The sequence below is a fragment of the Corvus hawaiiensis genome, chromosome 9 (genome assembly GCF_020740725.1).
Source record: "Corvus hawaiiensis isolate bCorHaw1 chromosome 9, bCorHaw1.pri.cur, whole genome shotgun sequence".
Taxonomy (NCBI): Eukaryota; Metazoa; Chordata; class Aves; order Passeriformes; family Corvidae; genus Corvus; species Corvus hawaiiensis.
The window spans coordinates 18,557,203-18,571,691 of NC_063221.1; the positions used below are offsets into that span (position 1 = coordinate 18,557,203).

At 38.9% G+C, this 14,489-nt stretch overlaps 1 protein-coding gene across 3 annotated transcripts in view; it reads left to right on the forward strand.

Annotated features, from left to right (window-relative positions):
- The window catches only part of COL24A1 (collagen type XXIV alpha 1 chain), a 127,395-nt gene that overhangs the window by 72,437 nt on the left and 40,469 nt on the right, over positions 1-14,489 (forward strand). For all 3 annotated transcript variants that reach the window (XM_048313209.1, XM_048313210.1, XM_048313211.1), the window contains exons 25-28: positions 8,730-8,783; positions 10,537-10,590; positions 12,123-12,176; positions 12,916-12,969. In XM_048313209.1, the coding sequence (XP_048169166.1) occupies positions 8,730-8,783; positions 10,537-10,590; positions 12,123-12,176; positions 12,916-12,969 (216 nt within the window). The remainder of the gene's footprint in view (positions 1-8,729; positions 8,784-10,536; positions 10,591-12,122; positions 12,177-12,915; positions 12,970-14,489) is intronic.

A 14,489-nucleotide genomic window follows, 5' to 3' on the forward strand; every position in this document is an offset into this window, starting at 1 on the left:
TGCAGACATCATCTGATGAAGTTTGCCTGTATTCAAAGCTGTAGGATGTCAGTTATACCTTTGTAGCCTTTCAGATTCATACTATTTAAAGAAATTTCCCCTTTTAAGCATTTTCCAGAATTCTGCTTTTTTCCCAGTATGCTGTGTGAATGTTGCAGGTGGTTGTAGGGATTTTCCAAGGCATGTTCATGTAAGTGAACAAGTGATCCTTTTCCAGTTAAATCATTTGACAGGCTACATTTAGCCTGAGATGTATTTTGCAGGCTTGTTCTGTCTACCCTCCATAAAATCACAGAGCTCAAGGTGACCTCATGGTGACACATCGTCCATCCTCTTCTGCCTAGGCAGGATCTGTTATCTTTACATAATTTCTGACAAATATTTGTCTAACCAGTTATTAAAAAGCTCCAAGACCAGGGCTTCTCTATTTTTTAAGAAGTTCTCTCGGTTGTGTAACCTGATTCCTTTCTGCTGGAAACAGCATTTGACATATGATGGTTGTTATTTTGTGCCCCTCTCATTCTTTCTTTTTAGACTTAACAGTCCCAATTCAATTAGCCTGTCATGTTTTTGAGATAATTTAAGTCACATTCTAACTCCCCGGTAGTCTGTTTCCAATTCATGCAAACATCTATGACTTGAGCTTACTGCCTAAACTGTTCAGAATTGAGAGGAGGGAAACACTGCTTCTTGCAAGCCTACTCCTTGCACAAATGTGCTCACTTTTACAGTAGTGTGTTGTTATTCAGTTGAGATCCACAGCCTCCTATCCTTCTTTTTTTAAAGGCCTTACCTCTCTCAGTTCTTCCACTGTAGGTGCCTTTTTAGTTGATAATTGTCATTTAAACATACTGCCTTGAAATTCTCTCTACTTAATTTCATCCCCTGCCCTTCTGTATTTTTAACTTTTGTCTGGGGTTTATGAGCAGATGTGAGCTTGTTGGCCCATAGTTGAGTTACCCAAATGTTGTCTAGAACATGACTAAATTGATTTTATTTCTAGAGTTGATGTATGCCGAGGAGAGATACCACACTCTGGTTTGGGCTTAGTGCTGTACTCACATAAACTCTGTCCACCTTAGTTGGTAGTCAGAGTTAGCTCCCCATTGTCTGCAAAATACTGAGCAGATGTACCTCAGGCAACTCATCAGATGGTTGGTTAGTGCTGAAATTTTACAAACTGCTTGTGAGTCAAGTCCAGCTCTGCTGGGCACTCTGGAGATTGTGCTCTGGGGAAGGGCACTGAGAAGTTGGACTCTCAATTAGAAGTATCTGCTTAAACAGGAGCCAACAGTGCCATGACAGACCATAAGGTCCCCTTGAGAGTCATCCAGCATATCTCTAAATGCAGCTTTTATTACATGTGAACTCTGGTTTTCAGCCTGTAACATGTTAGGGAAAATTGATAGCACTTACTACGTTGAATAGTGCCACATGGCACCAAAACCCTCAACAGAAGACAAAGCTAGGCTCAGTCTTAAGTCCTTACATGAATTATAGTACATAAAGCAGTCACAGAAGCTACTTGCTTAACCTTAAGTTTCTGGATTTGACATAGAATTTTTTCAGTGGACTTGAATTCAGTGGACAAATTTTCCATGACTCAGATCTTTTTTATGAACGTAATATCTTTCACCACTAGAAGAGCTCCATTCTATCTCATAATTATTAGCTCAAATACACAATCAATGATGATACGTTGCAGTGATGTTGAATAAAATAATCATACCACCTACCTAACCATATTCAGGGTCAAGCTGTAAGAAGGAAATAATATTTTCTATGCCAAACAAGGGGCTGTTGGAGCTCTGTTACAGTATTATAAAGAAACATAATTATGGCCCATTATAATTACCATTTCCCACATGTGATATTTGAAGAATACGCAAGTGATACAGGATGGCACATGATACCTGGAAACTGAAATGGTTTCTAAGTTATTGATAAATATTTCTTATTTTTAACTGTGGACTGTAGAATGTCTTTTGCTTTATGCACATGTATCTAATCAAATGAGCTTCATAGGCCCTTGATCCTTTTATGTTACCTTTGCATTATCTGGCAGAAGAGGACTAGGGCCCACTACATGATCTTTAGGGGGATAATAAATATTATGTTGTCATTAAGGCCAGTGGTGAAACACCAAGAGGAGACACAAGCACACTCAACTCTCAGACCTTTCAAAACCTCTTTCCTTCACTTCAGTCACCACTGAAATCTGTAACAGTTAAGCTTTTCCAAAAAAAATTGAAAGACAGGAAGAGGATGGTTTTTCTCATATGCATAAAATGCTTTTCCAGATGTGAGCCCTGATGCAAAATATTCACTTCTGCATGCTTTGGATGCAGGTTTTACTTCCAGCTTCTCAACAGCTTCTGTTTGTAACAAGTAATTTCTCTTTCCCTTGGCATGCACATAGAGTACAAACTTCTTAATTCACAGATAAATCCACTCCCTGCTATTCCGTATTGGCTCTGGTGGCATGAGGTAATCTCTGGAGTCAAACATGCCACACACAAAACAAACAAACGAAAAGTTTGAAAAACAGAAGACAAAGTACAAGAGCAAAGTACAAGTGCTATCAGTGGCTGGGACAGATTTCAAGATGGAGTCAAAAATAGGTATGGAGTAAGGTATCTGTCCTTACTGATGCCTTGTTGAGTTTTGTGCTACCAGATGCTTGGTGACACTAAATACAAAGAGGAATTGTACAAATAGCAGTAAAAAATGTGCAACTACGGTACAGTTTATTTAATAGTAAAGGCAAAGGGAAAAAGAAATTGCTAAAAAGTCGATAGTAAGCCCAGTGTCTAAAAAATTCTGTGTATTTGGTTTCTCCCTTCTGCACCACGACCCCACCAGCCTCCCTTTTTGGCTTGTCTATGGTTTTCTGTTTATTCATTATCTCCATTGACAGACTTCTTCAAATTACAGGATAGAACACGTATTTTTAAGCCCATGGTTAAAATATATTCTACTGTTTTTCAGCAATGGGGAATCCAACACAGCATTCCAGTTTTCCAAATGATAACTAGTGCGTTTCCTGAATAAGCTGTCCAAAGAAGCAATTTTGCAATAATAAATCCTGTAAATGCTGAATTCATAGCAAATTACGCCATGACCACATGTGCCTGTCTGCTATTAATACCAAAGGGTTGCACCAATATTTTTCTTCTGTTTCTTTTGATTTGCTTACTTCTCCTGGTATCATTCATCTCCTGTCTTTCACTAATATATATCTGCCACTGCTGTTTGAGGTGCCAAAATAGTTATTCCTTTTCTGTAGCTGTTTTCCCAGATCCTGCTTAATACCTGCTTAGAAAAGTACAGATAACAACTCTGCACTAACAGGGAAATTGCAAGAGCAGGAGATTGGAGTATAACACTTGGTTATTCAGCATAGTAAGGTGGAATATGTGCTGAAATACAGCTCTGTCAATAGCCTAGGAGCCATAGTATCCAACATTTCTTAGGTCACACGAAGCTGCTGATTCTTCAGAGCACATTTGTGCCAAAATATTTCTGGATGCTTCTCCACTGTGGAAAGAGAGTAGACCAAATTTATAAAATGTTCACTGCAGTCATAAGCTTAAATGACACACTTTTTAGAGTATATCAGGAATGTGCTTAAAGTCAGACTTCAGACACTATTCCTTAACCAAGTCCTGCAACAAAAACTGTTTATCTGGCTACAGCATATGTTGTGCTTGTTTAAAGGGGAAGAGAGACAGGTTCAGGTGGGGCTCCTTGGTTCAGCAGAGCCCTAAGCTGTGGTAGAGCCAGCCGCTGTTCGTTGCTGCAGGGTATTTGGTTAACTGCAGGACCATCAGGTCCGATTGAAGAGGGATTGGTTAAGATAGTGAGAAGTAAGGGAGCAGCAGACACAGCAAATGTACACTGCTGATGAGACAAAACCTTTTGGAAGTCATGCCAAAAGAAACAACCCCTTCAGCTACTGAGAAAATTCCCCTTACGTTTTGGGGGAGGAAAATCTGACTTTGCTGACATGTGCAACTGGATTTTTTTGTGCTTAGATAAGATGCTGCTCAGTGATGGAGAGCAAATATTTGAAACAAACTTCAAGCGTTTCATACAAATGATCTGTTTGTTAAAATGTCAGGAATGATTTAAGAAAATTATTTATTTTTCAGCTTTTATGGCACAAAATGCAACTCATCTGAAATTGAAACAGTTGTTTTCCAGGATTTTTTTAGCGTTTGATAATGCTAGTGTTTACCCAGGCTGTGCCACTCTGAATAGCTAAGTGCAAGCTAATTCCTGTTTTTCCTTGCCACCTCAGTAAAATAAATTCAGCCCATACAGTTCTGAATTAGAAATCACTGACATTTATACACACATTGAGACAGAGTACAAGGGTACAACTGTCAGCTGCAGTATGTGCAACTGCTGTCAAAAGGCAGAGTTCATGAACACAAATCCTGGAAAAATAATCTTCAGAAATTACATGTCAGCAAAGTTCACTGGTTGCAAATAGTTTTTGAAACAACAGAAGGAAACCAAGCTGAAACAAAATGTGCTTTGCCATGAAAAGAAAACCTTACAGTGCAGCAAAGGAAAACCAGTGATGTTCAGGCTGTCGATGGCAGCTCCAGAGCCAGCTGCAAATGGTCAGGCTGCAAGAGTCTGTGAATGGCAAGAAAATGCTGCAGTCAGGCCATGTGCCTCTCAGCTGAGTTGCTTTTGGGAAGAATTACCATAAAGCAATTACCACATCTTTCAGGGAGGTAAAAATTAGCTGGATTAGGCACCAGGGATGCATAATTCAGGGAGAATGGAAACTGCAATTTCTTTTGCTTGAAGAAAAGATTAAGTGAACTTTAAATGATGTGTTCAGGATGCTCAACAGAAGGAGTTCTTTGAATTATCCTGAGAAGTCTGGGCTTTAGGGTTATACAAAAGAGAATTTTAAACCATAGGCCAAAAGATAAGTCAATTGAGGAAAGCCTTTTTTTTTTTTTTTCAAAGTCTAGTGAATGCATGGGACATTGCCAAGGGATAGAGATTGTTGTAAGTTCTATGAAGGACTTAACAGTGAATGATAATAATGATACTTCTGCATCTTATGTTGTGATTCTTTTTACCCTGTGAGACCTGATACACTGTAATTCCTGCCCAGAAGAGTGGGGAAAGAGGTTACAGTACTAGAGGTTAGCTTTATCAAGCTGTTGCTCATTTTTCTTGAAGGATTTTTTGCTAGTGGTTCTCTTTATCGTTTGGTTTCAGCTAGAGGAACAGTACCTGCACATGGTATCTGCAGTTTAGCTTCCCAGGTTCTATCAGTGAGCACATCCTGCTCCCACTGTCTCAGGCAGCTTCCTTTATATGCAAGGATTCCTCTACAAGTACTATTAAACAGAATTACCCTTACACTGGTGTTACTGGAAGCAAAATTTGTATTTCTTTCTTAAAACTGCTGTAGATTAAGTGATTGGTGCCAGTACATTTTGCCTTTCAAATATTCAAGTAGTTGAATTTTTGAGTCCTTTCATGAATTGAGTGAAATATCAGCTGCAAGGTACAAATATGGTGCATCTCTGCTCTTATTCACTTCCTCCATTGGCAGTAGCAAATCACAGATTTTCACTCAGATTATAACCTCTGGTTGATAACCAAGTAATTTTCTCAACAGACAGAAAATTAATAGAAAAATGTTATTGTGACAAGATAGTATTTAAAATTTATTATGTCATCTCATTAAATGAATGTTGAATAAAAATGTTTGAGAATGCTGAACTGTAAATGAAATAACATTGGATTGGAAAATTTTCAATTATCACAGAAGAACACGGCGGGTAACTGCTGCCACGGAAATGTTTGGAACCAGCTGTATATTCACTTCCAACTACCAGGTTTTTCAATGGATTACTCCATACTTGGGTTTGCACTAAGTGTACAATGTGTTTTCAATTATTCAGCTACAGTCCAGTTTCTAACACGGAGCATATGCCCCGGCAAGATGTTTTTGTCTTTCACAGGCATGTGTTAGTTGTGAGATCTGGTCTCTGATTCATTTTCCACAAAATGCTCCTGTCAATAAGGTTTCTAAAATGCTGCTCTTATGCTGTTATTGTCACTGGAGACTTTTACACAAGTCCTTGTAAATGAAAGTTGATGACTATTTCTTCATAAGCTGCTGATTTCTTTTTTTAAACACTTCAGGATTTTTTTGCTTCACTTTTTTGTTTTCTAATACATTCAGTTTTATATTTGGAATTCACCACTGCTCCCCAGAGGACTGAAGGGATGCTGGAAGACATTGGTTCTACAGATCAGCTTTGGACTGTATTCATTCTCTTACATAAGATGGAGAAAGAGTTGAAACCTCAATCCAGTTCTAGTAGCTGGTCTTTATAACAAGCCAGTCCAAATCTGGGATTTTAAGAGCCACATGATCTTACAGAAAGTCTGTGGGGAAAACATCACTTTATGGCTAATATGTTGACAGAACAAGATGTTTTGCCCTCTGTACTTTCTTTTCACTGAATACTATTAATTTTTTGAAGATCCAAAATTATATTCCTAAGGAAGTTCTTTTGCACTCTTGCCTCTGTACATACCAGCCCTAGCATTTTCTCAGTCTCAGACAGTTGACCTTTGTTTTGAATGGAAGGCTGGAAGAACATTTGGTTAACCTGTCATTAATTTCTTTCCCCTTCATACCTTCTGAAGTCCCTGTTGCTTTTAGCATTTCACTGGCTTCACTTCAAGTCATCTTGACCATTGTTTTGTTTTCCATACATATCCAATTCCAGTCATGCCATCTTTTACATCTTTTGTATCAACCTTCTTAGTGTTTTTGCTTTTACTTAACTACTTTTGAGGAATTCCCAATGTATAGGAAAGTTTCTATTTACTAGCCAGCTTCTATCCTCGCTCCGGAGGTTGCCATAAGCTTGCCCTAATGTGCTAGGGAATACAAAAGCGCATTCACAGTCACTGCTTCCTAGTCATTCCTGCTCTTTCAGCCCAGAGCAACCAAGTCAGGAAGACAGTACTTCTGAACTGAAAAGAGAACTTGATCAGAGGCTGTATACTAAATGGTTCACTGCTGGGGCAAGGCACAGCTCCCCATTCTTCTGATCAACATCTTCAGTCCTGTAAACAGTGTGGCATTGGGTGGGAGATCGGGAGTGTCTCTGTGGAAAGAGAACAGGTCTGAGTTTCACCTTGGTTCTAATGATGTCTTCTGTTCTTTCTGGAATAAGGGAATCAAAGTGTTTAGTCTTTAGCATTTTGAAACTGTACCTCCACATCTCTTATCTTGATAAGCAGGAGTACAGGGTAATTCTTTGTCTCAGATTTCTGCCTGGTACTGAGGCCTGCTCTTGGCTCTGACTGGGACCTTTCGCTCTCAGAGTTCATCACAGAAGTCCCTCATTGCTGCCAGTGACGTCTGGGCTGTTGCCTTAGTGCCAGTATCAGCAGGACCAATCTTTGGCTGTTGCCAAGCCAAGAGACATCTCAGTTCTGACATACAATACACAAGTTCCCACACATAATGTATCAGTCCAGCAGCCATAGAGATGCCTGCTTATCTCTTCAGTTCCTTCCATAAAGTAATTTGTGCCAATATTGTCAGCCTCAAAGGTAGCTGTATCAATGGCTCATTGCAGTATGTTTAAACTGTGGGATTTCCAGAGTAGCTAGCAGTCCAAGACAACAAATAATCATAAAATCTCTACTTACTTTGCACCTGTTCTGTTGAACTACTTGGGGCTGATCTGTATTCAAATTCTACAGATAAAGGCTGCATTTTTATTTTTAAAAAGTAATGTGCTTTTTTTTTTTAAATCACTCTTCAATGCCAAGTAGTGCTACTAATGCTAGTTCCTTCCTACACACACGGAAATGGCAATGCCAATGTGTGAATTGACATAATTGACTTTTTTTCCCCCCTTTTTAAAGTGTTACAGACATTGGATAGTTGTGTATTATATCAGTTCTGGGAGCTTCCACATTTCTGCCGTGTTCCAAGAGCAGTTGTGCAATGTACTCTGGGCACTTAGTGCTTTTTCTTCACACTCAATGTGTCATATTTTTCTCAGCTGGAACCTTGCACTATAATTTCTTTTTCTTTTAGGTTTCATAATAAAGTAGGTATTGTAAGCACTGGGAATAAGGTTTTTAAAAGTACTTCCTCTCATGTTTCCCATCCCATATGGTGGTACTCATTCTATTCAGTGGAAATTTGTGAAAGAGCCTCAGGAGAGAATTTTTTCATTTTTGAATGCCTGAAAGGTGCTGATCCTCTGACTTCAAAGGCATTTTGGGCTCCTAATCTTGAAGGGAAAATTCTGACAACACCTGATCCAATATAATTTTTGTTTTGACTGCATTTTACTTTGTTCCACTGAATTTATTCCCTTTGAAATTTGTGGTCAGACTGAAGCCCTAGAAGAGCAATTATCACCTTTAATGGTATGTTTGTAAAGCTTTTAGCAGTGCAAGATTGAGCTCAGTGGCAGATCTAAGCTGGTAGGGTAGTATTGTGACGAAACTACTGTAATTTCCCTTCTGGCAGTAGCTATTTGCTGCTGGTGTGTCTGGATGCAGTGGTCCTTCTGCATGGTCTGTGAGCCAGGCTAACTCATGCAGCCCTCACTTTCCCACAGGTGCACGAAATGGGCCCTGCTCTGTTGCTGGAGAGCTGCTGACCATGAACTGGCATAAGCACCATGCAAGTAAAAGTCTTCTTTCTTTTTATACAGGGATCAGCTGGCTTACCTGGAGAAGCTGGGCCGTCTGGAAGCCTTGGTGAAAAGGTATAATAATGGATCTGACTACTCAGCAGCTTTGAAAACCGTAGGGGTGATAAAGTACTGGTGAGAGATCATTTACAGACCACTGTCAGAGCTAATATTCCTGTAGCTATTTCAGAGCACGGGGATGTAATAACTGGTAATCCAAATGTTGTTATTTGAGTTATGTATCTGATACCCTTGATTTTACTTCACAGTCAATTTAGAGTTGATAGTTTTGATATCTTACATTATATCACTTTACTATACACTGCTCTTGTTTCAGAGAAACTGGCATAAATTATGCTTGTTTTATGCAGTAGTCACTGGTTTTGCACTAATGCATAACGAGGACAAAAGTAGAAAGGTAAAACTTGGCTGTATACATTGTCTGAATAAAAAAGACAATACTGTGAGTTTTGTCTGCTGTGCAGTAACAGTTGTGTTTGTGAAAGCAAAGTTTGGCAGACTCAACGTGACTAGAGCAGTATAAATAGCTTAAGTGTATTTGACATGGCTTTATTTAGGTAAAGTATTTGAAAACTCAAAACCAGGAAACTATCACTGGATGGCATGTCAGCTTCAATTATGATAAAACCATAATTGTTTGTCAGAATGATGCAGCACCATTTGTATTTCTTTCCTGCAGGGCTGAATTATTTCACCTAGAATGGTGTCTGCTATTTAGATATTTTATTGAGAAAGTCTTAATCTACTATTAGTACTTCCATGAAAATCTGATTATAATTTATATAATCTGTGAAAGGAAATACATCAGTGGAAATCCCTGCTTGTTAAAACTAAAATTTAGACAAATCTCATATGGCTTTCATCATAATATTGTCTTAGAATTTCCTGTCAAAGGATTCTTGTTCTTCATAATTACACTTGGCCCAGCAAAGATTACCTTGTGCTGCTGCTAGGAGTTTAGCTAGGAGAGGAAAGGCAGTAAAAGACTAATTAATTTATCAACAGCAATTGGAAGGAAGCTTCTTCATGGTGCAATAATTGTCACTGCTATGCTGTTTCTGTAGAATTTGTTGTCTTCCTCTCTTACGGATTAAGTAGTGCAAGGTAAACGTGCTATGTGGATTTAAATGACAAATGTATTTCCAGCATAATTAAAGTATGCAATATAAAATACAGCGTTATTACTATGTCATGTGTACCATCTGTAATAAAAGTGTAATCTTCTGAGGATAATCTGCAGCTAAGTCTGATATTTGGGCTGGATGTGAAATGAATGAAAGGTGAAAAGGTATGTAAGACCAGAAAGAGACCCTTCTTGCTTCCCCACTCATGTTGCTTCAGCAGCTGTTGAAGGACTTGCCTTCCTTTTAGTTCTGTGCTTTCCTAACACATACTGAAGAAAAGAGGAAGAGAGAAGCAAAATTTTCTTTTTTCTTTGTTTGTTATCCTGAATTTTATGGATTAAGGAACGTACTATAAATACGACGCACTCAACAGAGAGAAAATGGATCTTCTAGCAGCAGTTCTCAGAGGCTGATGTAGCATCAAACCTCCTCTTCAGTCTAGGAAAATAGGAGACACAAGAACTCAGTTTTATCATTTTTCCAAAAGATGATTAGGCTTGTAGGAGGAAGGAATGCAGAAATTTAAAAAAAAAAAAAAGTTAAAAATGGTCTCTGCACTGTTTCTGAAGGGCAGTCTCTCAACCAATAGTTATGCACTGCCAGGTATGCTCAGTGGACATGGAAAAAGGGAAAGAATATTCAATGTTATTTTCTTTTTCTTCTTTTTTTTTTTGTTGTTAAAGGGAGAGCGAGGCAGTCCAGGACCTGTAGGTCCTCCTGGAGAAAAAGGTGTCATGGTAAGTTACAAGTAATGTAGAATCCACAATTATGTTACTTATAAAGGCACTTTACTCTCCAAAACAGTAATAAATTCTCACCCTTCTGGCTGTGTAGGCCTTACGGGAGAGTAGTATTTATGATGCATAGTTCCTACAAAGTTTTATTTAATAGTTTTATGCCCCCTGCAGCAGTGATATTGCAAAGTGATCTGCTGAATGAAACAACAGAGCAACTGCATTTTTGACAAATGGCTCTAAGCAACCTTAATAAATAAAAAGGAGGGAAAGTAAGGTATCCAATTCCTGTGTAAACTGGGGTAACCCAGGTTATTCTAGTAGATAGACTAGTAACTAGCATCACCTCTGATTCTACTGCCCAGCGCTTCCCAAACAGCTCCTGGGTGCCACTCTTGTGAGGGGCCTGAATTCCTGACAACACCACTGGTCCTAAAACAGGACGCAGCACTTCATGCAGCACTGCACAGCCCAGAGGTCACTGCCATGGTAGTGTGTTGGGGTACAGAAGTGAAGACCGTACACATGTGCCCATGGCCATGTTCTTGTTGGAGTTCTCTAGAAAAGATGCTTAAGGCTTGATTGTGTGTTTGCTTGCAAGCACTGTGAAAGCTCCAGAGAGAATATAAGAGCACTTAAAGTTTTAACTGCCAGGAGATGATGGAGATTTTATGTGTAACGTGGTAGGTGCTGCATCCTGCTCCCTCTGACACTGCTGTGGTTGGCAGGGCTGAGATCTCCATGGCCTTACACAGAAATTGCAGATGTGGGCCGAGTGTGGTGCAGTGGGTGATGTTCTTGCCATGGACAAGGATATTATTGCGTATTTGCAGTAATTATTCTTAGGACATCCATTAGCAAGGAGGAGATCAAGTACTCTGAGACTGCAGACCAACTTAGTGATCCATTCAGAACCACTGATTTTTGAAGCATTCTGTGCTTCATTAAATCTCTCTAATCTAGATTTACCTTCGACGAGCGGCTTTTGATCCATGAAAAAAATCTTATTAGGGAGATTAATAAACAAGGATTTACTAATATAGTATCCAGTCTTAACAACTGCTTTTCCTGGGCAGTTTTTAATGCTTACTGCCATAGGTAAATCCACTTAAGTTACAGCAGTGAGAACCTTTCCCAGTAGTAGGTCACTGCAGTCCTCAGACAAGAGCTGGTCCTGCCATTTGGTCTGGGCCAGTTTTGCCCACACCAAGATGTGTCCACTTTCTGTTCCCACTGTCACAGCCTTCTCAAGAGGAGTTGAAATTCATTTAGAACTCAGCAGCTTTTGGTTCAGTACACCCCTGCCAGCTAGTGCCTGTGTGGGGGAAAACTTCCCAGGTTGATTTAATGACTACTAGGATATATCCAATAAAGCATCTAGTTTTTAAACAAAATTTTGGGAATAAATTTTGCAGAATTAAATATTTTGTTAACTTACCTCCAGTTATTCAGGTAAGTAACTGGATTTACTACTGTTGCTATAATAACATTTAGATTGAACTTTTCTGTCTTTTCTATGTTTATTTTAATTCTAGGGCTATCCAGGACCTCCAGGAGGCCCTGGATCTGTGGGGCCAGAAGGATTACCTGTAGGTATAGAGGGGTGCTTTGGTTGACATAAAATGTGCTATTCTTAAATTGTCTTTTTGCTTTGCTGAAGCTAGGAATGGTTTCTTGTTTGTACTGTAATCTATAAAACAGTTGTGAATCCAGTCAGAGTCTGTTCAATTCCTCTTTTCCAGGATGATCCATGAGAGAGGGGAAAAGTAATTATATTATTTATTCACCCATTTAAAAATCACTCAGTTGAGACAAGTAGGGGGATAGAATTTTTCAAGGATGGTTAATAATTGCATAACATTTTTTTAATTCATTGATGCCTAATATAATTTAAATATATTCATTCTGTGTTTAGTTTAATTGTTAATCAAAAAAAATTATGTTCTATTTTGCTGTGTATAATTGTTATAATTTGTCTACCATGGGTCTTCAATACAGATAAAAACTGAACCTTTTATCAGAAAATATTAATGCTTTTTAACACAATGTTACTGAAATACAAGTATCATTTAAAAATTTTGGGATGATAGACAGAAGTAATCTATCCAAAAGCCACATAATTTTTTTTTGCAAGAATAAAGTTATATAGTCTGCTATTTAGATTTTTCTATATAAATTGTACAAACACAATTAATTGAATTTGAACCATGAGTGAAAGTGATTGATTTGGATTTCTTGCCTTGATTGTTGCTCAAGGTGCATAAGCCTTGTAAATTTCAGAAATCTGTGTTTAGAAGACAATGAATAATAAGTTTGTTTGACATGTAGGGACCTTCAGGGACACGAGGACCATCAGGGCCACAGGGACCTAAGGGAAGAAGAGTAAGTACTATTGCTCCTTCTTGTTACTTAGAGCAGAGAGTGGTGTGTTGCAAGTATGAGTCTGAAATGTAACCCATTTACAGCTGCTTCCTTTGTCCTCTGGACTCGGCTCGTTTGTATTGAAAGCAGATAGATTATACTTGTATTTTCATGTAGGGGACAATATGAATCTTCATTTCTCCTCACCTCACAGTGAAATGGGCTTTGCCACTGGTTTCAGCTGAGAGCAGAACTAGAACCAAGATGACCATTGGCCTGTTTTCTGTATATATAAACTTGCGAAAGTTGTCATTTATAACTACCACTGGACTATTTAAATGTTTTAAGGACTATTATCTATACCTGCATTTAAGTCTTTGGAAATACATTCAAAATCATCCAAACACAGTTTTGAGGGAGGAAGAAATGAAATCAGAAGATACTATGTGCTAGAATCTTGAACTTCCACTTGTGAGATTGTCATTTCCATTTCATTTTTATCAGTGAAATAGGAACCATTTTTTCACTGTATGCAAAACACTAATCCAAAGTCCACATTAGTGAAGTGTCTCTCACCTTACCTACCAGTTTGACAGGATTCCTGTGAGACTTGTACAGCTCATACCAGTGGCTGGACCAGTGTATCTTCACAGCTCCACTTATTCCTGATAAATATGTCTCTATGATTTTGGCAGCACATCATGGAGTACAGTGCTATTAATTAAAGATCACTCAAAATAAATCCCAAATATCCCAAACTCTGTGAACATCACATTTTGGAGTTGTGGTTTATGCCTTTGCCTCAACCCAGCATGACTGGGAATGTTTCATGAAAGAGGGTCTCAGAACAGACCCAGGTCTTTAGGCTATGAGAACAAACTCCCACTGAAGCTACTGAGAGTTGTATCTGCTCTCGAGATCAAAATATCAGACCAAAAGTGGAATCTCACATAAGGAAAATATCTGAGGTGCCCTGAAACCTGGGGTTTGTTATCACTGGATTCAGAAAGAGAAGTGTCAGAATCCTGAGCTCTGTGTGGAAGGCCTCAGAAAAATGCATACCACAGTCAGATGCAGAAGTTAAATGGAAGCATATGGAAATTTCCCTTCGTTGTGTATGGAAACAAGAACTTATCCTGTCTTCACAGCTGGAATCTGTGGGAAGTCTTAGAAGCACTGACCCTCTACTTCTGCACTGTCACAGAATAGAATTCCTTCACTTCATAAATTCTGGACCATTCAGCAATGGTTTTGCCTCCAAGGTTACCCAGCAGCTTACTTCTGTCTGAGAGCATCCAGCTGTTCACTCTCCAGTACACCCAGGAGTTCTGGCCAGCTGAAGGCAGGCTGTCTAGGAGTCTATGGAGTATCTCACTCTCAGGAGAATTCAGGGAATATGCCACTGAGCATAGCACTAGCACAGAGCTTCCTCAGCTCATGTGTGAGACTTGATGCACTTGGCTAGAATCATGAGGAAGGTTTATTACACTTTAATTTTATTGTTAATATCATGAAACATAGAGGGACAGCACCATTTTGTA